At 41.7% G+C, this 26,799-nt stretch overlaps 1 protein-coding gene across 6 annotated transcripts in view; it reads left to right on the plus strand.

Moving 5' to 3' along the window:
- The window catches only part of LOC116327144 (RNA binding protein fox-1 homolog 2-like), a 53,303-nt gene that overhangs the window by 19,793 nt on the left and 6,711 nt on the right, over positions 1–26,799 (plus strand). For 4 of the 6 annotated variants that reach the window (XM_031748643.2, XM_039610935.1, XM_031748644.2 and 1 more), the window contains 8 exons: positions 6,740–6,943; positions 9,218–9,391; positions 9,789–9,842; positions 10,091–10,183; positions 20,451–20,538; positions 22,049–22,105; positions 22,426–22,573; positions 23,673–23,715. In XM_031748643.2, the coding sequence (XP_031604503.2) occupies positions 6,740–6,943; positions 9,218–9,391; positions 9,789–9,842; positions 10,091–10,183; positions 20,451–20,538; positions 22,049–22,105; positions 22,426–22,573; positions 23,673–23,715 (861 nt within the window). Of the gene's footprint in view, positions 1–6,739; positions 6,944–9,217; positions 9,392–9,788; positions 9,843–10,090; positions 10,184–20,450; positions 20,539–22,048; positions 22,106–22,425; positions 22,574–23,672; positions 23,716–24,155; positions 24,199–26,799 lie in introns of all 6 variants that reach the window. The other 2 variants (XR_005612786.1, XM_039610934.1) reach the window with 2 other exon arrangements.

Below are 26,799 nucleotides of genomic sequence, written 5' to 3' on the forward strand. Positions count from 1 at the left end.
TTGACGAATGGTGATTTTTAGATTTTTATTGGTCCTTTTATTGTTTGCAAATTGTCAGTAATCGAGGTTTAACAGATGATTTTACTGCTGAATGCTCTGTAAATCGGTTGGAATGAACGATTCGGGAAGCTTTAATTGTTTAAGTGTTAAGTGCAGTGATGAGCTGAGTGCCATAATGACGTAAATGTCAGCATACTTCCTCGCAATATTATTATTATGATTTGGAAATTGGTGAAATGCATAATGCAGCAGATCAAATGTCAGGCTGAGAAATGGGCAGATTAAGTGTGTTTGGACTGAATTATCATGCAGTAGAACGATTGCAGACAGTGTTTTAGCTAAAGATTGTGCACCGAATTTGGACACATTAACCTGAAATTTGCATCCAAGTTCCTCACTGAAATACATCAGTGTTCTTCATTTTTGGCTGCTTCCTTAAGGGTCCACACAGTAAATCATCTGCCTCCGTCTCATCCTGTTCTTCCACCCTTTGTCTTTTCCCAACAGTGGCATATTTTCCACTGACCTGCCGCTCAGCCTAAGCTTCAACCGATTTGATACGGAAAGGTCATTCTTCACGATCCGCATTTTTGATCTGGCACAGATTTTTAAGCTGGACGCCCGCCCTGATACAACCCTCCCAATTTATCTGAGCTTGGGACCAACACTGGCTCGAGGCCTCCATGGCTGGGTTTCACTGGAATATCTCAGTGAGGGATTTAATGAAATTTTATGGTTTATATTTTAATTTAAACTGCCCTTGAAATTGCTCATAATATTAAATATTTTTGGAAAAATATTATTAAATCGTTATAAAATCATATTATAGCCTCAGTCACTGCTGTGGGAGTTTAACATAGCTTTCATTATTAATTATTCTGCAGTTCAGTTGATGCTTTGTTTTTAAAAGAAAATGAAATCCCAGTTATGATTTCATCCGAGCCAAAAGTTGTTTTGCAAATATATTTTTTTCTGATCAATAGTCCAAACCCTTAAATATCAACTCACTGTCATTATTGACAATTAAAGCATCAAATCCAGTCATCTAAATAAATGGAACCTAATAACGTGTTATTATTATTGAAGACTAATTGATTATCACGATAGTTATTGTGATTCATTTTTCGCCCATCATATAATTGACTAATTATTCAGATGGTGATCATTTTTACCTCAGCACAGCGATGGCGGTCCTGCTGCTCTTTATCAACAGCTGTCATAAAAACACTGACAGTCTTGCACATGATGCATTATTGTATGCGCAGGCCAACTTACTGCACAATACACAAGCCGATGTTTGTTTTAAACTTTTAATTTCTGTTTGCGTGACTGTTGCAGTTTTTCTAAAGGAAAACAATTTTGGTTGGTTATTTTTAGGACACATCGCCCAAGGTGAGTGCGAGTGTTTGAGAGAAGTCTGTGTGATTATGGTAATGATACTGATGGTGATGTTGATCAGAGCTGTCAAAAACCGACAGGCTGCATGTCATAGATCTCAGCAGAGCTGTGGAGCCGCTGACACTGACAGACAGCGTGGGGTTAGTCTGTAGTTCATACAGCAGGTTTGGTATTTGGATTTGGCTTATGTTAATTTTTTATTTTAAACGAGTGGAAATCAACACCACCTCAGCTTGGATATCTCCCTGATCCCCAACCGTGATCGTTACTCAGTTACTTAGCTCACCTAGTTTTTCCAAACTTGACAACTCTTTGGAGTTTGTTTTTTCCTCCTTAGCAACAACTCTAGCTGTCGAGCATGGGGTCACTCTCTCCTGCCACGGTGCACCTCTCTGTTAGTCATCTCTGTGCAGTTTTTGGCAGAGGAAAGCAAAAAGGCAGACTTGTGAATGAACCGTTTGCACATGTGCAATGTTGTTCTAGTAGTTTGTTACCAAAATGGAGGCAGTGCAGTGTGTGATATTAATAAAAAATAAAAGACTCTTTTTTTAGGTTGTTTCTAATTTTAAATCAGTCGTAAAAATAGCAAAGCTGCGTGTGGTCATTTTTGTCAGACGACGTTGTGGTTATAAAACCAGAGTCCTTAAGAGAAAATGCCTTTTAATTAAATATAAAGTTGCGTGTCCTGCTTTCATCGTCTTCAGCAGCACCCCACCCACTGCTCTCCCACTCAAGAGCTCCAACCAAAGCATTAAATATTCGCCGTTGATTACTCCGGAAGCTCCTGACAGCCTTAACAGGAGTCGGTGGTTACGTCTAAGCTACGAGCTGCTTCTGATTACAGTTATGGCTGCAGCATATGGAACAGGAGCTTCGACTTAAGGTTCTGTGTTGAGGCACTTTTGTTGCCAGATATCTATCTATGTGTCCTCTGGATGTGAGCCAGTGCACTATGGATGTACCTCTAAATGACAACTGGCACACATTCAAGAGAGAGCAGCGTCTGCATAGAGGCAGCTGTATAAGGAGATGGGGCTGTGGCCTGCACTTTGATGGACATATCAGTGCAGTTGGGGCTTTGAGTGACTGGAGAGGAGAGAGAGCCAGTGGGTTTGAAAGAAGGCGAAAAAATATGGCCCTCTTGCTTTCATCAAGCGTGGCAGTCAAGAATGAAGGGAGGGAAGAGAGAGAAGGGTGGGTGGACGGGGGAGATAAACACAGGCACACTGACTTCAGCTGAAGGGAAAGGAAAAATAGATGGACTGCAGTTGGAAAACAGTCTGTGAGTAGTATTTCTGCCTTCAGCCAGACAACTTAGTAGATAGTTGCAATAGACAAATTGTCATGAATTTTTCAGCATCATCACAATTAGGGTGTTGACTTTGTGGCTGGTGCAGGTGGTTACAAGGTGACCCCCCCGTCCCCCCTGCCATAATTCTCTGTGTGTATGTAAAAACACAGCCTCGGGTCTCTCGAGTAAATCGCCCACTGTGTGTTTTGGGATGAATAGGTCATGGTTTTCGTTCTTATTTGCGATATCAGATTTTAATTTTAAAAAGGCCTTGCGAGCTTTTCAGCTGATACTTGAAGCTACTCTGTTTTCACCTTTGCTCAGATTGCTTTTCATGACACTTTAATAAGAAGCGTATCCTGTTTAATCTTATCTTACAGCGTCAAAATTCTTCCTTTGGAAAGTTTTTCTTGAAACCAGACGTAACTCTAATGCCGTGTCTCATTATTTCCTATAATTCCTCTCTCCCCGCTAAGTCCCCCTTTCATTTTTCCACTGTTTTCTTTTTCCTTCCCCCCCCCCTCTCCTTTTTTCAATATGTGACGCTGCCATGTAGGGCAGCACTGCTTCCTAGTCAGCGGGTCGGGAATGCCTGTGTCACCCTAACACTGTAGTCTTATCCAGTCTGATCTGGATCCACTGACAGCTTTATTCCTTGTCCTGTTTATTAGTCCAGTTCATTTATTTATCCAATAATTCATTTAAAAAAAACTGTATCTTTTAATTTGGTGTCTGAGTCCACAAACATGGTCATAAGCACTCTGTTTGTTTTGTTAAGCCTCAGCAGCAGGATGATGAATGGTACAATACTTCAAGATGCTTTTTTCGTATGACTAATTATGCTACAAGCAGGCGGGGGCATTAGAAGAGGTCAGCTGGTCCATTGTTTGGTTGATATGCTCTCATCCGACCAAATTAATATTGGTCTGCCATTACTGTGGATTTATGCTTCAGCCTGAAGTCTACGCCATAGCTACTGCGTAGCCTTCCTACAAATATAACTAGACGTGGGGTCGACGTCATCCGGAGATACTGTGATTGACCCGTTCAATACCGGTAATTCCTCCTGTGCATTTCTGGCTACTTTTTCACCACATATTTGTTGAATTTATCAGTGAGAGAATCATCATCTCAATATGTGAAAAAATAATCATTTAAATACTCAGAAATGTCAGCAAATTCCTGTTGAATTCAATTTTTTAAATGTATATAGATATTTATTGCCGATAGCAACAGTCTCAACAGCCTCAAGTCGCTGGGAGAAAATCCTGAAAATTAGATGACCCCCTGTTATCGGTACTTGGTGACAGTTGGAATGAAAAACTCCCTTTTAACAGGAAGAAACCACCAACAGAACCAGGCTCATGGAGGGGCTCCGACCAGTTGGGGGAGGAGATGAGGGAGACAACTCCCCTGGACACAGGAGGGAAAAAATCCCAGTTTCGTTTGTTTCTGTCGTGGCTGGCACCGCGTATAAAACAGTGGGACACGACCACACTGTAATTAACACATAATGCAGAACAAGCATAAATCCAGGCAACAGCGTTGCTCATAGGTTACGTCACACAAACATTTTCCTACAACTCTTTCCCTCGCAACTCTTAAGCTTGGCACAGCCTAACAGTGACTGCTACTTTAATTCATTTTTACATCTACAGACCTTTCGCTCGAAACTGTTTGCAAACTAACTGACACCACGTTAAAGGAAATAGTCAGTGTGGCTGTGTTTTGTGAGAACAGATGACCAAAAAGTCAAGTGTAAACTTTTGCACATCACAGCTCAGCAAACAACAAAACCTATCATGCAAAAGCACTCTGCTAACCTGTCAGTGTTGTTCTACAAATGTTTGTGTGAAACGCTCAAGGCTTTCAGGATTGGTTTGTTTGAATGTGTTTGGACACTCGCATGCAGCCACAGCTTCACCGAGCCCCGCAGGCAGTAGCAGCAGGTCCACAGCAGCCCAAACTGGATGTGAAACTTGCTTTCTCAGCAACATGGAAAAATAGTTAGGGATTCCCTTTAAAATAACAATAGCTTTTATGAGTATTTATAGTAATGTAGACTAAAAAAAATACTCCCCCTATCACAAAAGCAGTTCATTGGTTGCCGAGTAGGTGTGACTGTCTTTGGCTGACTACGGCAGCTTGAGTTGTTAGCATTGCATAAATGCACGTAGTCCAGTTTTTTTCAGGCCCGATCTAATTCCCCTTTCCTCTTCGCTATGTTGTCACTCTTTCCTTTCTTCACTCAGTCTTCCTCCTTTCTGCCCAGCACTATGAGTGTGTTTTTGTGACTCAGCCATGGGTCGGGATATGCCTGAAGAACACACCCTTTGGTGGCTTAACACAGGCTACTGCACGTTTATGAGCTCACATGCCCTAACAAGAACACTTATGCTTTGATTTAACATAGCCAGGCTAAGGCCCAGCTAATAAATTTTAATGGTGCGCTGTCTCTTTTTGAACAGGTTTTTGATGGCCCGTCTTTATCACAAGGTGACGAAGACCATAGTTGGATGCAAAACACACTGTTTTTTTTTTTTTTTCTTTTCCCCCTAACGTGCATTTCCTGCAGTCAGAACGGTAGTGGATGAGTTCCCCAGATTTTTCCAGCCTGTTTGTGGAATACGCAGTCTTCTCTGATTCCTCCACTATCAGCTGGGCTCAGACTCCAGGAAGCTGCTTGTGTTGCAGATGGGCCTTTTAGCCTCAGTTGACTGTTTACAGCCACTGCGGCTGTCACTGCAGAAGAACAGTAAGCAGTCAGGCTATAGGATTAGAGAAAGGGAAAGAGCCCATTTGCTTTGCGGCATCTTAGTTACTCTGCCTAATTAAAAAGGCTGTCTGGAGACAGAGTGTCTCTAGGCGTCACCCAGCCCAGATACAGCCCATGGCAGAGACCAGACCAGTGGTTAATGGTGTTGGATGCGGTGTGTCATCCTGCCTAGCTTGGTAGAGAAAAACCAGCCCTGACCCCAAACTTGATGGCCTTTTTTTAAAAAAATAAAAAAATAAATCCATCTTTTCTTTCAGCCTACCTACTCATTCTGCGTCTCCCTGTCCATCCCCTACCTTTCTTTTACTCTGGCTTTGCTGTAAATGCCCTTGAGTGTGTGAAATGATTGAAGCAAGCAATAGTGCAGAGTCACCACACACCCAAACACACAAGATAAAGGTATATGTGTGTGTGTGTGTGTGAGTCTGTGTGTGTGTGTGTGTGTGTGTGTATTTCTGAGCGTGCCGGAGCAGCAGCAGCTATAAAGAATCTGTAGGTGATCCTGCTGCTGATACAGAGCCGTAGGCAGTGAAGCTCCTGCTTACACACATCTAATCTGAAGTACAGCTTATCCTCCCAAGTAGTCACACAATGCAGCAGTGTATGTAAATATGTCACAGTTTACATGCCGCTGTTGGTATTTATCTACCGACTCGTCCATCCATCCTAGAAGCATCTTTGTATCTCAAACCTTGTATCAAATTTCGCGACTTAATAATAGATGATCCCCTCCTTATCGGGGTCGCTGGGGGGGCTGGAGCCTATCCCAGCTGGGATAGGGCGAGAGGCAGGTCACCAGTCTATCGGGGAGACAACCATTCGCACTCACGTTCACACCTGGATTAATCTAACCCCAGTAATAATGACTTTGTACTGTGGAAGGAAGCAGGGCTACCCACAGTCCACATAGAAAGGCCGCAGGTAGATGTTGGGAGTCAAACACAGGACCTTGTTGCTGTGAGGCAGCAGTGCTAACCACTGCGCCACCATACTGCCCTAATAATAGATGTGTTTGCTGTAAATATTTCATGGTCGGCTGACTGAAAACACATGCCTGTCAGAGATATGGAGGTAAAGCGAGGCAGGGAATGAAGCAGTGACTGCGTGGTAAAGGAGAGAGAGAGGAAGAGAGAGAGTGAAATTTGATAGGCAGGATTTTAACCCCTTCATTCTCTCTCCGTCAGGGAGCTGCAGTCGCTGTAAAAAGCTCACTGAGAATATATGTTAAGCTGTCTCTGTCTCCCCCCCTCCCCCTCCTTCCCCCGCTCCCGCAGGGCTCTCAGGATTCGACAGGAGGACAGGAGGGTTTGGTGGCCCCACCCTTTACAGCATTCCCTCCTCCACCCCCTCCTCAAAACGGTCTACCGGGAACAGAGTTTGGCCCTGGGGCCATGTTTGGTGCTGGAGGCCAAGGTACAGCAGAGGTAGGGGCTGGTGCAAATGGAGCCCCCACCTCCACCAACAACAACAGCAGCAATGTAAGCACCACAATTTCATTCCCTATATATATACACACACACACACACATACATACATACATACATACATACATACATACATACATACATACATACATACATACATACATACATACATACATACATACATATATATACACCTTGTAGAGGTGGGCGGAGTGATTCAAATATGGATAGTTTCTATAGCAAAAACTGGTATCAGATCGAGTGATACTATCCTCTAAGTTCAGTGTGTAGTCCACTGAACTGTATTACAACATTTTTGGAAATGAAACCGTATACCTTAAATATCCACTATGGAAAATGTCTGAACCTGTTTTTTCTATGTTGTCTTTTTGCACATTTATACTTCATGTCTCCAAAAACCCCAGATTCAAAATACATGAATACATGAAAAGCTGAGAGGTGTGTTTTGTTGACTAATTATTATAGAAAATAAAAACCACAGTGATTTAATGGTCATTAAAATGTGTTCAGAATTTACAAGTTGATAATGATTCATCTCATAAACCACGACACGCTGTGCTGCTAAAATAATATTAACTCTCTCAAATCTGAGGTAACAGTAGCTGCCTGCTCAGTTTTTGGCATTCCTCAGCAGACTTCATTACCGACACTGTTACAGTCATACACCTTTATTTGTTTGTGCTCACTTTAGTTAGCTGACTTTTCTCCAGCACCAGTAACATCATCATCAGGTGATTTTAGTTTTAATAGCAAGGACCTACGGATCTAAATTCCCATGTTGTGTTTATATTAGCTTAGCAAGCATTTGAATGTTAACAGCCAAATCTAATAAAATAAAAACGGCTCACTGCATTTGCTAAATGTCAATATGATCACATTGCCTCCCTAAAGATACTGGCATGAAATGAGCATTTATCTCATCTTCATCTGATCAAACTGGGACATTTCTGTTTTAATCTTTTTCGCTTTATATGCAGATGCAAAAAACTGTCCTTTTGCTTTGAGTCTAAACTTTTAGACTGCAGGATAGGTGAATTTGGGTGACTGCTTTCTACAAACATTTAATTACGTACAAACCTGAACACATCCTGTGTAGACAGGCATAAGAGCGAGGCTGCCGGCAAAACTGTGTGGACGCACCTCTTCTCATTTCTCAGCTTGTTTCATTGTTGATTTCATTCCTAGTCCCTCCCATCTGGGTTACTAGCTGAGGCCAAAAACCCCAAACGCTTGATCAAAACGAGAAACCGCCAGTCAAGTTGGACTCACGATCCCCACGGGCTTTTACTTTTTTGCGTGTATCTTATCAGAAAACAGGCATAAAATGCAACGGGCGCTCTTTGTTATTTTCACATAGTTGACTTTGTCCATGTTATTTTAAGAAACTTTGATCAGATATTTTGTTTCTTCTTATTATTTTTTTTAGAAGTAGGAGGAGCTTTTCCCACTGATAACATCAGTGCCTCTGAACATGGCCGCTGCCTCTTTGAGGAACACGCTTTCTTATGATGATGTCTGACATTTTGACCTCTCAGTTAAATTTAACTTTAAATACATAATGTTAAGTACACTTATTGATATGATGATCAAATAACAACAATCTAACATGTTGCTACTGAGCTAATGAGTAGATTTTCATCTAAATATAAGAATGTATCAAGACTCACATTGAATCTTTATTTCATTATTCAAATTCATGTCTTCTTTTTTGTTTACCAATATGTTAAAAACCCTTTTGCACAGTTATATAATTGAATATTATATAAATAAAAAAGCTCAACTCACCATGCAGCTCACACCTGGATAGGAGGGCAGTATTTTCTGGTTACCACAGCTTGACCAGATATGTAGCGTCATATTTGTATTTTATGTTTTTGTAACTTTTGAATTCTTTGACTTGCCATACTGAAGAGGAAAGGAGAGAGGAGTTGATGCAACAGGCATTTAAATAAAATAAAAATAAATTGCTTGTCTTTTTTTCCCTTTTGGTTTATTCTCCATTGTTTCTTCTTCTGCTGCTGCTGCTTCTGCATTCTCTGCATGTTCTGTTTCTCTACATCCATAAATCTTCTCTGATGTGTCCAAACCGTCTCAGCCTTGTCTTCTTAACCTTGTCTCCATACTGCTCATTTATGATCCAGTTATGTATTTTGAATATAAATATAAATGTTTAATTATTTAAAATATTATCTTATACATAATGATATCGAGTCTGTAAACAGATGGAGTTCTGCATCTTCTTTCCAATCTATACGGCGCTATAACTTGACTCCATCTGTCTCGCTCTCCTCTTCTTCCCACAAACAGGTAAAGACAGAGGAGACGTCTCAGGGTGAGGCGGGTGTACAGTGCGGCGCAGGAGGCACAGGAGCGGGAGGCTCAGCAGGAGACTCGACAGAGGCCAAAGGGACCCCCAAACGCCTCCATGTCTCAAACATCCCCTTCCGCTTCCGGGACCCAGACCTCAGGCAGATGTTCGGGGTAAGAACTGTTGGAGCCTCATTTTTAAGGCGGGGATCAATAAATCAGTCATGACACCCTGCGACCTCCATATAAGGGGCTGCCTCAGAGCGACAGACAAAAGAGTGAAACGGTCATAAAGAAAGGAGACTGATGGGTGTTCTCTTATCTGTGTCATCGTGTTTGTATGAGTGTCAAAGTAGGAGGAAAGAAATGGAGCAGAGTTCAACGCAAAGAAATGCACATTAAAATGCAAATGTTGTCTTTTGTGTAACAGTGACCCCTAGTGTAAAGTAGCTTTAATTCAGATGGCTTTACATGGCCCTGAATGACTTTTATTAATTAAGAACAGAATCGTGAGATCCCTCATTGATTTAAGTTTGTTGGCTAATATTTCTTTCCTCAAATTTCTTCGCAGCAATTTGGGAAGATCCTGGATGTTGAGATTATTTTCAATGAGAGGGGTTCAAAGGTAAGTGCGCATCAAGCAACGATACTCGATACTGTGACTGGCTTACTGCTGAATGATTTCCTGTGTAGCTGTGACTATTTGTCATGTGGTATTAGCAGTCCGCGTGAGAAATCGCTGTTCCAGAACTAAAGTCATCTGTTTAACAGTGTCAGAATGCGTCCCGCAGATTCTCCTCTACCGGTCGGCAATCCCTTCTGACATGCCCCTCACTCACCATCAACCTCTCTAACCTCTGCTGCGTACCACAGGGTTTTGGCTTTGTGACATTTGAGAACAGCGCAGACGCAGAGAAAGCCAGGGAAAAGCTCCACGGCACACTGGTGGAAGGTCGTAAGATTGAGGTAATTTTCCTCTCTCCCTTTCTCTTCCTTCTTTTCTTGTCTCCTCTCTCTACTCCCACCATAATTCTGCTTGATCACTGACGTGCTAGCTAGCTCCCGTCCTCCCTTTAGTGATATGCTCTGATGCAGCCCAGTGGTATCCCACACCGGTCCTCTGCAATATGTTTCTTGTTTTTAAAACCCAAAAGACTTGATTTATTATTTTGATGTTTTGTTTTTGTGGTGGGAATGATTAGGGGTGCAAGAACACTACACTAAGGCATGCTGGGTACTTTTCCTCTGAAGTGTTTCCTCCCCTGCCTTCTGTATATTAACCTGTTGTCTTTTTACCTGCCCCCCTCAACTGATGCACAACTTGCAGCCACGCTAACGTTACAATTTCTCGTGCAACAATTGGAATGAGATTTGTGTATTTTGCACCGGAGGGCACAAGTGGAACGCAGTGAAAGGACGATGCATGGCAGATTGCTGTCAGATGCTCTTATTTTTCTCCCCCAGCATAGAGAAATCCTTCTGTGTTCCCCTCTCCCGGTGCTGTGGCTAAGTGGTTGTGACAGCTTTTGGCTCCTGATGCAACAGCAGCATGCTGGGAATCACAGCAACACTGACGCATGCTCACTTTATGGAAGTCTGGGTTCTTTCTGATGAAATGTACACTTGATTTTATTTATTTTTTGGTTTTTGTGGTTTGAGGTTGTGTGTTTTTTGCGTGACATCTTTCCCATGTTTTACCTGAAGCATGTGCTTAGTTTTTTAATTGAGTTCTTCTTTTTTTCCCCCTCCCTCTTTTTTTTTAATTGGGGTTTCAATCAGCCAGTTATCCATATTGGATCACTTGACTTGTGCCATTGTAAGCCAGGATTTGTGCATGGGCTTACTGTGGTGATTTCCTTGTGACGAGTATGTGTGTGTGTGTGTGTTTGTCTGTGTGTGGGTGTGTGCAAGGCAGTTCCTGCATGATGGATGAGGCTGGAACCTTTTTAGTTATGTACTCTCAGTTCTGCTGCAGTGTGGTGGAGAATGAGAAACAGCCACCTGCATCCACTGGTACAACATTATATTCCCCTCCGCCACCTCCACCTTCAGTCAGTCAGCAAGCTGAATGGATACTGATGGAGCCAGTTTACCATGCATCAGTTTTTCCTTTTGTATATCAACAACCTGTGTCGTTCCTGGCATCGCTTTAACCCGATTCTGTGACTCTTCCCAGATTTTTGCATGATGTAAGTCACTTTTGTCAAACAGCAAGACATCTTTGTTTTCAGTCGTCACTTTGCATGTGTTTTGTTGAACTCCAGTAGCAGCGATGGCCTCGTAGTGAGTCACGTATCAGCCGCATGGTGGGTCAGCAGCAGGAGTCTGTAGAGCAGCCTCTCTCTTTCTGTCTGTTTATGGTGCATGGGCTTGAAGAGACAAAAGGCTGGCGCAGGACAAACAGTGGATTTGTGTTTATACATTCTTCCAGCCAAGGAGAAACGGCCGGACATTTCTATTTCAGGCAATGCTCTCTGGCAGTTCTCCTTTCTCGCAGATGTCGCTGCAGTAACTCACGCTTCAACCGGTCGTATGATTTCAGAGTTTGTTGAAGTTTGTTTTCAGAGACAAATATGGTAAAAGAGCAACAGTGAAATCTCACGTTTCTTTTATAATTCAGAAACTCTGAAATATAGGCCTGTGCGACTGTTTAGACATAACTATTTCACTATTACGTGTGTGACTAGAGTTTACTGCTATCCAGTGGCCTGGGTTTAGCTGATGTAGATTTAGTTGTGCATGATTTATATTTTAATCTGGAAATCTGGAGCCTCGCTGAGGCAGTACTGCTGACAGCTGGATGTTTATTCTTGCATGTTTATTATGTATGGCTATTTTGTTGAATTAGTTTTGGTGACGGGCTGTTAATTTACTTGTTCGGTTGGCATGAACTGAGTTACACCTGAGTGCTTATAGCTTGTTTCACTTACTGGGGGAGAAAGGCTTGATTAGCTGAATTGTTAGACTGATTTTTGACTAAATGATTGATAAAGGAATGCTGTACTGTAGTCGAGTGCTGGCTTGTTTTTATTCTTGGTGCATGCAAGTGGAATTGGGTAGTCTTATTTTATTTCTTTTTTGTTTTCCTTCATAGCTCCCCATAGAGTGCATGTATGTGGATTAAATGAAAGAGAGTAGAAACAGAATTGTTGTACTTAAAGTTACACTGTACTTCTCTTTGTCTGGAATAAAACTCTGCGCTTTGAAGAAGTCAGTTTCCTGTATGCTTCCAATGTATCCATGTAAGTGGCCCAACTACAGTTCACTTTGTCTATACCTGCTTCTTCCCATCTCATCACCATTTACTCTATATATAGACCACTGAGTGCTATAGGCCTATATATAGTTGTGACAATGTGGATCTTGTACACACTTGCAAACATGCACATCTTTATCTATCCATGGCTGTCTTTCTGATTGTGTGTATGCCCTGACATAAAGCAGTCCACACTCCAAGCATCTGTCTGACTGTACCATTTTGGCTGTCATTAACGTGTTGTTTCATCTACATTTTAGTCACATGTTGTACGTGCTATCACGGATTTATTCTACTTGTAGTTAGTGGCTGTAAGCGGAGTTGATTTGGGTCCAATCATAGTCTCAGTTCCAGTTACAGAATAATTAAAGGGGGCCTATTATTCTTTTTCTTATTTTCTGTCTCTAAAGGTGGATGCTTATGTTAAACATAGCTAAAGTTTCAAATAATAAGGTTTAGTGTCATCCCTGTGCATCAAAGTCCTCTCAATGCTCACTGTTCAGATATTTGTTTTTTTTTTTTGTTTTTTTATTTGTCTTTGATTTGTATGTTGTCAGCCAGAAGCTTGTATCCTTATATGGTCATCTCAAGCAGACCACTGCTGTTTGGGAGGGGCAGCCAATCAGAAGAAAGTCAGCTTAGAGGGATAGGATGAATAAGGATAGGGCTGGAATAAAATAAATAAAAATATATTTTTTAATGTAAATCACACAGCCACTCTGGTAGAGCTTGGAATGAACATAATGGGTCCACTTTATTTTTAGGCTGGTGTACACATCTGGTGTGCGCCTCGCACATTTTGAAACAATGCAGCTGTCCTAAATGTGCTTCTGGCTGATGATTGGATTCTGCTCTGTGTGAATAACAGCTGCTGGTCGCACAGAGCAATTTTCTTTTGTTCAGGGAGCTAATTTTTAATGTTTCCTTCTTTGTTTATTTACATGGGACCGTCTTAGGGTGAAGATGTTTGATGCTAGGCTGTTAACTTTTTGATTAATCCTAATAATCATGATCAAAGCACACTTTGATCAAACACAAAATTAAGTTGTTGCAAGTTTGGCTCATTTTATTGTGAGATTTGGAGAAAATACAAATTGGGGGGGGGGGGGGACATATCTTACAGGTCCTCACCCATCCATAGAAGAAATGGTATTGAGACGGAGACCATGTTGGACCCTGCAAACTCCCATTCACTAACCCTCGCTCTAGAATTGTGCGTTTGCGATCGATCTGTGTTGCTGGAGTGTTATGGGAAGTGAAGGCTCCTCCGCGGCGCAGAGTTTTAGTCAGATATAACACAAGAGCACAGAATGGCTGACACGTGTGTCTCTCTGTGCCACGAACGGTGCAGCTTTGCATGCAAAGTAGGGATTTGAGTCGGGGGTGCAAGCGAGCCCGAGGAGTGTCGTCATCACTGCATGGATGTGTGCGGGTGAAAAGGGACGAGAAGCAGTTGTGTCTGTGTTTCTGCATGCCTGACAACGCATATTCTCACCAAACGGTGCTGCTGCCACACGCTCCTCTAACAGACACAGTTGGGCCTTCAATCAGTCGTTTCCCCGTGAGAGTTTCATTTGAATGAACTCGAATGCAAGTTACAGGATCAGCCACGGTCTGATTCGAAGGCTCACCTGTCATAGATGACCACGGCCCCCCACCCCGCACGTACCCACACACAACACACACACACAGTATTTGATCTGTTATTTGAGCTTTCTGTTACTGCATGAGTCACCGCGGCCAAGATTAATGAATGAAATGTGAGCGTGTCCATGTGTGTGTTTACGAAGAAAGCGGTTGAAAGAAACAGGGAAAGAGAGTTTGCACTTTGCCCTTTTCAACCCTTGATCTGTCGCTGTGTGTCTGCTCTGTTCTTTCTCTTCAATATCCCTTCATTCTCTTTTCGCCAGTCACGTTTGTCTTCCTGTCATTTTGTATTGATTAGTTTGGAATAGACGAAAAGATGTTTGGTCGGTTTTCTTTGTTTTTTGCCTTATTTTATTTTCATCCATCTAGTTTTTCTTGTTTGACTGTCCTTCAGTGTGCTCTTTTGTGGTGACTGGATAAAAGTGGAAATTATAGTCACTCAGTGTCCAAACACACATTTTTTCCTTCTGTGGCGTAACTTTGCCACACAAGAATCAGTCCATTTCTATCCAAAAATGTCCCCGCTTGCCCTTTTGACTGGAATAGACCCAGGCAGCGATAAACTGACTTTTGCTATTCTGCTCTAACGATGGAGGGTGGTGTTATTTGGTGTCTGCTTTTCTTTTCCTTGGAGGTGTTCCATTTGCTCCTTAGTTGTGGCTAAGGTCCCCCTCCCCAGTTACCTCCATTTTTCTGGACCATGTTCTCTAGAGCACTGAACACCTTTCTGCCATATGTTTGTTGTTACAATGGTGAGAGCATCGAGAGCTAGCATCCTCTCTCCTTTCCCTTCCTCTTTCTCTCGTACTCTGAGCTCTAACTATGCTGCTATCAGGTTTGGGGCAAAATGAGGTGGTGGTTGGTGGGGAGGGCGGGGAGGGGCATTTAGGTTTCTTTTGTTCCTGGGATTATTTGTTCCTTTATTTATTATATTTTTTCTGTTTCCCTGACGACTTCTGTGTGTTGTTGTCAGTCTCCACGGTAACCACTCGCTGTTTCTACGGCAACGGTAAGTTGTGTACAAACATCTATCACTAAAATTGATCCCCTTTCCCACCCACCCTTCAAATGGGTATTTATCTATTGTTACATTAACACTATTAATCTTTACATTTCTCTATACCGATGCTTTTAATGCGATAGGCCCATGCAGTGTGAGGCCTTATTGGTATTGTGTCATTTTCCAGTGCACACTGCAGTATCACAAACACACACACTCTCACACAAACAGACTGACACAGCATCTTCCAACAGACCTGATCCTTTTTAGCAGTAATATTTCCTCCACATGGCCGTCCCCCACCCCCTCGCTCCCTCCTCCACCACGTCATTAACACCTCACTGGGAATGACCGAATGTAATCACCCTCCTCTTTTATTGCAATGACACGGCTATCTACAATCCCATCTTATTAATTCTCCATTGGACTCAATGCATATAGCATCCATTTTCTTGATTAATAAAAAAAAATCAGCAGAAATGAAACAAAGCTTTGCTCCCTGTGCTGCCTACGATCGCTTTGACTGAATGCAGAACTTGCAGGGCAATTTAAGGCTACCCTGGTTTTCAAGTTTTTGTTCTTCTTTTTTTTTTTTTCTTTTCTTTTTTTTTCTTTAATTTCACCGGTCTGTCTGCTTTTCGGGGAGAGCACATTTATCAGATATTTGCCAATTGGACGCAGTGTTTTGAAAAATGATTTGACGTTCACACAGGCTGAGGCCTAATGCTGAACATGTGGCGAGGCAGGATCTTGGCATATCATACTGCAGACAGTCGCTATGCCAGGAGAGCCCTTTCTGTGTTTACTGCCAAGGCAAAGATTTCACAAATGTACATACCGAGGCTAGCACACTGGCTTTGCCTTGACGTTAAAAAACCAATTGGAACAATATACATATATATTGGGATGTTTTCCTTAATTGATGTACAAGTAAAACCATTAGGAACCATCCAGACACAGTCGCACCAGTTTTTCATACAAGTTTTGCTGGAAAGTTTCTTATTTTCAGTCCGGCAGTTAACTAAAATGGGTTGCACCATTAAAACTTGTTACAAAGCTATCCAATTAAGACCTGTTAGCCTTTTTTTAACAGGAACTTCACAGATGTTTGTGGTATACCTTTTAAAGTTACATGTTTTTCATGTAAACAGTTCACACACGAGATAGCTGGAAGGGGTTTTGGCAGTTAAACTATATATAACAGATGAAAACAGCAGCAACTGGATCAGACTGAAAAACGGAGGACATTGCACACCATTCTGCATAAACCCTAGAGATGCTTGGGTTGTAAAATCCCAGTAGATCAGCAGTTTCTGTGAAATACTCAGCCTGCCTGGCACTAACAAGCATGCCACATTTAAAGACACTTATATCACATTTCTACCTCATTGTGACGCTCAGTTTGAACCAGCAGGTAACCGTGACTATGCCTAAATACATTAAGTGCTGGTTAGATTTTCCATTAAGTCCAAATAGGACCATAAGTGAACATCATATTTAGTATTCCTAAATGTAAATATATACTAAATATGTTATATAGTACTTAGTATTTCTTAATAATTAAGTAAGCTTAATTTCCTCATATTAAATTCTGACCAGAGGCATCGCCCCCTGCTGGCCACTGGAAAGATGCACTTGGTTTCACTCTGTTACATGCAGTCAATGGTTGGTTCTCTTACACAACAGCAACGTCTGGGAGTGTTTAGCTGTGAATTTAGTATTTTATTCTATTTAGATTTTAAATGTTTCATTTAAAAAAGAGGTAGTTTATTTGGTGCAACTCATTTTAAAGTGACTGCCTACAATAAACTAACAATAACAAGTTTGAGTGAATGAAAAGCTGATGCAGCCGTCCAGCTTGTTATCACTTACTGAATCAGCGAGTTTTGTGTAACCATATGCATCTCTAAACCGATATGGGGTTTACCTTGCTGTTTTTTGGGTCTCTATTATGCTGCCTTTTCGTTTACTTTTCTTTTTTGTTCCTTTGGTTTGGTTTTCTTGTAGTGGACTGTCTGTGTGTTAGTAGTTGTAGTAGTAGTCGTAGTGTACTGGTCTTTCAGTTTGTGACACACAGTTTTAATGCCTGGCATAGTGTCTCGTGTTTATTTTATTTCTCTCCTTTTTTGGGAATGAGGATTGCTCTCTCACTCTCCTCCTCTCTCTCACTCTCTCTCTCTCTCTCTCCTTCTCTCCCCTCTCTCGCTCTCCTCCCTCCATCCTTTGGTGCTCTGTTTCTCAACCCACCACATACAGTGAGATTTTCAGGAGAATGGTCACCAAAATTGATTGCTTTATTTGAATGATGCACCTTGGTATATATATATATGTTTTATTTTAAACAGTAATTGTTATTAGTTTTTGTTTTTTTTCTGTGTGTGTGTGTTGCTCATGTAAAAATTTCTCCCTTGTTCTGGTTTTTCTTCACTCCATCTTTACGTTCTCCTGTTTATTTTGTACATGGACTGGCTCTGTCTCTTTACTTCTCACTTTTGCATCCCGTACTCTTAACCTTCCCGTCCCATCCTCGTCTCGTACGTGTTTGGTGTGGGAGTGCTGCGATTGTTTTGATTGGTCTCTATGCTGCATCCGACGCTTGCTGATTGGCTGAAATTTTCCTTTTTTAAAATGTTTTTTTAAATTTTGTTCGTTCTTTTCTTTTTTAGTTTGTTACTCACTCTTGGTCATGTGATGCGCCCGTATTTGGCTGCGTGTAATTTCTGTGTTATATGATTATTAATTTTGTCGAACAAATGTTTTTGCACCCCACTCTTTCTCCCCCTCTTTTTTGAATTTTATTTTTAAAACAATTTTCTTTTTAGGTACGTAAACCCCACAAGTTTGGTTTCATATGGAAATGTGACATTGTTTTTGTCTGGTTTTACTGTCCGGGTCCGACTGGGAGGGCAAAAGTGGGCTGAGAAAGGATGAATGTTTAATTAATCATTAACACTTAAGATTTGCCTTCCATATTGGTCTCTGCTGATTTGCATGTGTTTCTGCCGACCGTTTACCCAGTTTCATTAATTGCGCATGACACAAATCACACACAAACACACACACACAAAATAACTATATATTTAGATTTCTTATGCAATGTCATGCACATATTGGAAAAATGAAGATTTGTCCGCCCTTTTGGATGTGATACAACCGGCATTTGCTAAAGAAACATGTATTCCCCGACTGATTTGGCTGTGGTTCATGGAGGTTTCAGATGCAAACACCTTGTGATTGCTTTGGTTGCTAGGAGATTGACGCATTTCTCTGCAGGTTTTCATGGTTGTCTGCAAATACTGGCTAACGTGGTAGTTAAACTTGAAAAAGTGCTAATCCGAAATGGCAAAGTTTTTGCCTTCATGCAGCAACAAACATGTTTCAAAAGGTGCAACATTTTGAACTGGGGAATGCTCATTTGTTTCCTGTGACTTGTGGCTGTGAGATGGTTGTGGATCTAACTCTAGGCCTTATTGGCCTGATCCTACACTGCCACCGTGATTGTCACATGTCCAAAATGGCGGACAAGCTAACATCACATGGTTAGAGGTCACGTTTCTTGCAAAACTTCAGTAAACAAATAGATTATTAGCATAGCTTAAATGTTCCGTTGCTACAGGGTAAAGGCCTTTCCACACAGCATATCCATCCAAATATATTGTGTGCTAAAAATCTTTTAGAGTCATCTATTCATAATTGAGATGTTCACACTGACTGCGTGATTTCACTGGATGAATTTGAAGCATTTTGCCTAACAAGCCCGATTTTTCACATTTTTCAGATGCGAATAAACAGATCTGACCAATCAGATCACTGTATTTGGCAAAAAGAGCACTGTAGCTCAAAAAACACACTGATACTGAATATACATATAGTAAAAAGTTTTGTGTCGTTTTTTTTGCAGTGCGCTCGCTGTGTGATGGCCTTAAGTGTAGTGTTACCTTCAAGCTTAAAGCCTCTGGGAAATTTCCCCTCTTGTAACACAAACGTTTGCATAAATTTGATTCATTGACTAAACTGAGATTTCAGAGTGTTTCCACTCAGACACCAGCACACAGTTGTGTCAGATAGGTAGCCGGGCCTGGCTAATTGAATCATTTGCCACTGACCTTGTCATTTGCAATGAGGGAAAAATGAGGTAAACCTCATTTCCATTTGAATGAAGCTCTGCAGATAAAGAACATGACTCACTGAGAGGGGCGATGCGAAAGGCAGCCTTAATGGTCTTATAAATTGGAGTGAAGCGTGCATGCGCACACAAGCACTCTCATTCCTCAAGCTCTCTCGCTCTCTCTCTCTCACACACACAAGCAGAGGCTCTTCGCTAGGCAAAAGGTCATTAATCTTTAGCTTGCCACACAGTCAAATGTGCAACTTCAACAGCACACTTGGACAGTATGGGTTATTACAGAGAGCTACAATCTCCCTCCCTTAAAGCCCATCAAAGGAAGATGAGGATAGATCAAGGGACCGGAGTAGGAGCCTTTGAAGCTCAGAGAGGAGATTATCAGCCGTCTTGGATTGAAAGGCCGGAGCATTAGTCTGAAATGTCAGCGAGCATGCACAGAACACGCACACCCCTTTAAAAAAAAAAAGAAAAAGCCACAGTACTTGCCAAAAAATAAGTACAGCTCAGTTTCCTTTGCTGTATCCCCACCCCTGTTTATGCGCACATCAGCAATACAACCAGTGTCACCAGTGGCACTCCTTGTATCTGTCCATAGCGAATCACTAAATCTCTACTGGGCAACCTGCTTTTTATTGCATGATGACTAAAAAGTCCCCTAACAATCTCCATCCAGTTATACACACAGACATACACGCGCTACATAAACAAGAGTTAGCAGCCTCGTCGCTGATGAAATGCAGCACCACTCACTTTTATTTTCCAGCCTGTGATGTTGTGTTTCATTATTCTGCAGAGGCAGATTTCTCTATAGTGTGCACAATATTTAACATGTGGTGCCAGCAGAAGAAAGTATTGTTTGACCTTCAAGGGTGCATTTTGATGATAATTATTATAATAAAGAAATGTGGCAGACTAGGAAAGGCTGATTGGGGGAAGAAGATAAGCTACAATGTTGGCACAACTAAATTGCTTAACCATAATCCCGAATGACACCGCTATTTCCTTTTTAATAACAAAGTCAGCCACACGATGAGCAGAGACTATTATAATACCTCATCACAGCAGCAGGCTTTCTAAATCTACTGTATAAAACACCAAGCATATCAGCCCTGGCCTTGAGATTTACATTTGAGACTATGTGCTACTTTTCCTCTGCTGAGCTGTTGTGTCTGTGCCTCTGACTGTCGGCTCCTCCATCCCCCAGGTGAATAACGCCACCGCCAGAGTGATGACTAACAAGAAGATGGTCAGCCCTTATCCTAATGGAGAAGCTCTCAGCACACTACCCTATGGTAACACACACAGTAATGTGCACAAACAGTGAACCTAAGCCTGTCTAATAATCCAAACATCATAGGTACATGCGGAGAATAGAGAATTCATCTTCTGCGTTGCCGTGTGTCCGGCTAATTACAGGAAAAGGCTTCACAGTACATTAAGTTCATTTCCAGCTCTGCGTTCTTATTCATGTTCATACTGTGGTTTTTAGTCCGTTTGAATCGGACTCTGGCACCGTTTTCTTACTTGTTGCGGGGTCGTTTGAGCAGATGCGAACAAATTGGCACTCAGGTGTAGACCAAAACAACTGCACCGAGATGCATCAGAGGCGGTGGACTGTATGGTTTGTTTACAGTGTGAATGTGAGCTGAACCAATAACCTGCAAGTTTGAGTGATAGCGAGGTATGCTTTGCATTCTGGGATGCAGCAGCTACCATAAATGCACAGAGTGTACAAACGGTCACAGTGCGAGCTAGCAACAAGCTGTAAGATGAATCTATATTCCCCATGTTTACTTTTGTTGCTCCTGCCTCAGACACACCTGACCGTCCCACTGAACGTCGTTTGTAAGTGATGTATTTTTTGAAACGAAACCAAACTACAGGAAAAGGCTACAAACTTACAAACTCATGAACTGATTCAGACCAAAGTAAACAAATTACAGGTGTGAAAACACTCAAACAAATCAAATTTATTTGAATAGCACATTTAAAGACCAAAGTACACCAAAGTAAAACCATGATACAGATAAAATTACAATATAAAATATAAATTATAGATATAAAATAATTGCATAATATAAATGCAGAGCCAGATGAAAATCACACTAATTAGCCTTAAATACCAGGTTAAACAAGTACGTTTTTAGACGTGATTTAAAAGGTTGAAGAGAATCTGATGTGCGAATGTCAAGAGGAAGATTATTCCATAATTTGGGTGCGGCAATGGCAAAGGCACCGTCTCCTCTGGACTTCAGCCAAGACCTAGGTTTGACCCGATGATCTTAGTGCTCTCTTAGGGCTATACAGACAGAGATCTGCTAAGTAATCAGGTGCCATATTATTTAGGATTTTATAAGATCATTCACAGTTCACAAAAGAAACTTTAATAATCAAAATCTATTTTATAATCGGTCCTGGTGCAGTCGATCAGTTCATCCACTCTCTCTTTAAGAAAAACAAAACGCACAAGAATTGTATTCTTTATCTTTTGATTGGTTGCCCGTTGCAAACAGGAGGTTTGAATAGCAGCTTCTTCTTGTAGATTTACCAGCAACTGATCTTTATAGCAAGCAGCTGATGACAGCAGTAAAAGTGAATATCAGAACATGTCCACAGTTTACACCATATGTGATATACTGGATAACCCATTTTTACTGTAAAAACAGATGGGGTACTGTTATCATACCATAGGTGCTTCTACAAGGAAGCTGAGGGGTAGCACTTTACATGGGACAGGCATGAACACTTTAAAGACGGCCCCTGTTTATTATTTGCCCTTTCCCTTCTCTGTGTGACTATTAGCAGGGTGGAAGTTGAGTCCAGTGGTGGGAGCTATGTATGGACCAGAGATCTACGCAGGTAAGGCCCATCTCTGTCTCTACAGCCACACTAAAAATGGTCTGTCTGGCTGTAGAGAGTGACAGCCCTACTTTACATTTTAGTCACACTGTGATCGTTAATCTGTATTAATGCACTGCTCACCCAGCATTTTTCCTCACTGACAGTTTTATTGATACAGTCCTCTGTGTTATAGTTGGAATGTTCCTCTGCCTTTCTTTCAATTCATTCCGAGTGTCACCTCATTTTATATACTGTCATCCCATTTCCTACCTGCGTTGTCATCTTTCCCCCTTTAATCCTCTCCTGTCACCCCTCCTTATCTGCTTCCTTGCCTACAGTTCCAGGGTTTCCCTACCCTACAGCAGCAGCAGCAGCCACAACAGCGGCGGCGGCATTTCGCGGTGCCCACCTCCGGGGCCGAGGCCGGCCCGTCTACAGTGCTGTGCGGGCCGCTGTGCCGCAGCCCGCCATCCCTGCCTATCCTGGGTGAGGATAACCTGCCTCTTTATAAACAAGAGCTGTTGGTGTTGAAGCTCATTCTGGGTATAGAAAAAAAATCAGGATCTGTTTTGTTTAGTGCTTCGGTAAATCCACCGAGCATCACCTCATGAGTCATTTTCCAAATTCTATTTGACCAGGTCTCTGCTTAACGCAGCTGTGCTCATTCACTCCTCATGCTCAAACATTATTCACACTTCACTCTCTTCAGCAGTCCAACTGGCACATTGTCAGTCCGTTTACAAGCTATTCAGTGGAGTGTGACACACTGATGGGATTGCACCATTGAAGCTTCATTTGAATAAACACATAGATCCTACCGTCAGCAGATTTGCATAAACACACACAGACCACATGCAGACATTATACAGCAGCAGTCACCTTGTGCACAGATTTGCTTTAGATTATTCACGTTTACCATGATTTGTTTTTGTGTTTTTTGTTCCCTCGGTGTGCGTGCACTGTGCATGTCGTTGCTGTGCTGCGATGATTGGCTAATGGGGGTTGCGACTGCGATCGTATTCAGTTCAAAGCCAAATTGACCGGTGGCTTGTCAGTACATGACATTTAAATAAAGCGAAACAAGATGAAATTGTGCGTGGGGTGGGTGGGGATGCAGGAAATACCTTCTCCATACGTGCTCCACTGAAAACTACACCTCCCAGACATCGTTTCCTCATGAAACGATCTATTCATAGTGGCCTTTATTGGCCAGGTTTTCTACTATCTGGGGAGCAATAGCCGTTTATGGTCTCATTTCAGTTCAATAACCTTTATGTATTAGCCCCACGAGTGTATCGTTTAATGTTTTTGAGATGCAGTTGTGGAGCTTAAATGGAACTTGTATTTCCTCTGCATGCTGCATGGGTGTGAAATAACTACTTTTCTCTCTCTCTCCCTCTTTCTTTCTTTTTCTCCCTCTCTCTTCCTGGTCCCTCTTTTTCTCTATTTTGCTGTGTTGTGACCTCCATCCACCCTGGGTTTCTGGGACCGTGCACCACTCTGTTCGCACTGCACCCTCCACTTCCTGCTCTTCTTCCACTCTGTTTCCCTCTCTCCCCCTCCCATGTTCTCCTCCTCCTCTCAGCGTGGTGTATCAGGATGGGTTTTACGGAGCCGCAGACTTATATGTAAGTAAATTCACCTCCAACCGACACACCATCTCTGTCCCTCCCTCACGGCTTTCTCCTGCTCTTTTTTTTTTTTTTCCCTCTTGGGGTGATTCTGCATGTGTGTCCGGTCATGCGCTGCACAGAGCTGCCTCCATAATGGTGAATGGTGAAGAACTCTTTAGAAGCACGACATGCCACATACCTGCACAAGATCCTTTGTCTTTTGTGCATGAGCGTTATTTTTCGTCGACAAAAGTGCTGGTTATCACACAACTGAGCACCAGCTGTGTTCATTTAAAAATGAAATAAAACTGAATAAATGACATCGTGCGATGGGATCCACAACACCACTACAAAGGCTGCTCTGTAGGCGGATGCGGCAGCGTGCGTCAGTGAATGTGTGTGTGCGTGCGTGTGTGTATCCAGGTTGACAACGGTTGTTTCTGTTCTCTCTATAGACTAGTGTTTCAGGACTCAGTCCTTAGTCCCAGATTGCCTCAGGTAGGGTCAACTCAACACCAAACCCTGAGTGTGCATTGTTTTACTGTACTACCTCCTCTGATCTTATGAATCATCTTCTGATCTGATCTGGAACATGTTGTCTTTTAGTTGTTTTAAAAATTACCGCTGCTTTGAATTTTGCTTTGTTCTTTTACTAACTCACTGATTTTTCTTTTTTGTTCTTGTTTTTCCAATTGTGGGAAAGAGCTTTGTTTTGTTTTGTTTTTGAACTAAAAGTACTAAATTGTATGGAGTGCTTTTTTTCCTGCTCAAAAGAGAACCTGGTCTCTTTTGTCTGGTTGGCTAGTTTTGGTGGAAAATGACACTTGCTCTTACTTTGTTCTCTTGTTGGAAAAGATGACAGTATGCATACAGTTGTAAAAGTTGTGGTCAAATGTTTGCATTCACTTGTCAGACACACTTATATCACTGCAGTTTGGGCTCGTCAATTATTTCTACAGCTGCTTTTTATTTAAGATGGCAGGAAATCGACTTTTTATGTCACTTGAAAAACAAGTGAGGGTTTTTTTTTTAATGTTCTTTTTTAGATCCCTCAGTAGATACAAGGAAAACTCAGACTGGTCAAAAATAAACTACAAAAGCTGACTGTATTTTTAGTAAGTATCAGTGGCCTACAGTCATGTAGAAAAGAGAAGTTTTCATTCGGTCAGTCCTGTGAAGAAATCCGCCTGATTCAGTGGCTTACAGAACCAACTTTAGCAATAACTTGTGTGCCCTCAGCTGTTTACTGAGATCAGGCTCTCAGATCGTCGTGGAGGAATTTTGGCCTGTTTTTCTTCACAACGTCGCTTTTATTCATTTAGATTTGCAGGCGTTTTGCTCATAGTTTTCTTTTTTCAGCCATTCTGCTGATTTGCTCCTTGTCCTGCTCCATGATCCGTTTGAGCCAAGCTTTAGCAGTCAGATGGCCTCTCATTTGACTCTAGAATACTTTGGTTTACAGAGGAGTTGATGAGTGCTTCGGGGACTCCACGGTGCCCGAGAAACCCAATTCACAAAACGTGGTGCTGTGGATTATGGCCAAAAATCTATATGGAGAGAAATATGCCTCAAAAGGTTTACAAACGTGCACAAACGAGTGATTTGTGTTTAACTTTTGAGGACTCACAAGCACATGTTTCAGTCCACACAAAAACAAATATAACTGGGATGTAACATTATTTCACAAATGCATAGACCCAAACTTGAATATCATCACATGATTAGCGTGAGGACCTGTGCAGACTCGTCCGTGGATAATTTACATCACAACACACCAACGACACGTGCGCCCAGGCAGCGCACTTGCAAGAAGCATAACCGGTATGACTACTTGGCCAGCAGCTCATAATCCAGGCTTTAATGGAAGCACTACAGTGAACATTTCGCAGCACTGTTTAGAGTCCAGTAAAAACTTTGCTTTTCACATGACTGTACAATACAGGTTAGCCCGAGTCAGTCTCATGAGGTTGTTTTGAAACCACAGGGATGAGGTGAGGACTGAGCATGCTCATATGGTAGCAATGTCCCTTTATTTATTGTTTATTTTAATCTACTGAGGCCTCTAATTTACTCAGTGAAAATTATGCTGAATCTAGAGATTGAGATCATAACTCAGCAGGAAGTGGTTTGCTGAGATTTCCCCCCTCCACATCACCACCAAGCAGAAATCTGGTTGTCCTTGCTTCTGTTTTTTGACCTGTCACCACTCGTTTTTTTTAGAACGTTTGACCTAAAATGTGAATAAAAACAGAATGCAATGATTTGTAAATGATTTAACGTTTATGCTTAAAAGGAAACAGAGAAATGTAGTTTGAAAAATTTATAGTTTTGAATTTTAGGCACCAAACTTTTCTGTTTTGTGTTGGAGCAGGTACAACAAATGATTGGGAAAATTGTGTAACCCTAGAAAACCAACTAAAGGAATATCTCACAGCTAACGAGGTAGATTAGTGGCTTAGTAAGTACAACATCTGTCAAGTAATTACTCAGTATATGGTGCAGAATGTAGTTTAAAGCATACTCGAAGCTCGACATGGCCCACTAAGCCACTAATCATGGTTCATAGTGCACCCCTCTGGTGCTAAACTGACCTCCCTGCAGTCCAGACACAAAACAGTTTTTTTTACAGGACAAGGTGATGCAACATGGTGCAACATTCCTCGTTTCAGTAATTCATTTTTTATATCGAAAATAAGCCGTAAATGATTTACAAATCATTGTATTTTGCACCTTTTTCATAAGGCGGTGAATGCAGATACTCTAGTGCTACTTTTTTCAGAAAGGTTGTTTTAATATATGCATTCACGTAATCAGCTTTATTTAAAAACGTTTATTTAAACTTGGCTGCAGAAATAATTGCCCCAGTACTGCTTTAATATACCATAGATGTCTTTTACAAGTATGTCTAAACCTTTGACTGTACTGCGTTTTCCAAAAACTAAAACACAAACTATATTTCCAATTGGATGCCACCATATTGGATTATCATAAACTAGAAGTCCCTTGTTTTGTAATCTTTTCTTTTTGTTTCTAAATCTGAGCCTGTGATTTCACAGCAGTGTCCCGTGAACGTTAGTCAGTGGTATGAAATGCCCTGAA

This window comes from Oreochromis aureus, linkage group 4 (genome assembly GCF_013358895.1).
Source record: "Oreochromis aureus strain Israel breed Guangdong linkage group 4, ZZ_aureus, whole genome shotgun sequence".
Classification (NCBI taxonomy): Eukaryota; Metazoa; Chordata; class Actinopteri; order Cichliformes; family Cichlidae; genus Oreochromis; species Oreochromis aureus.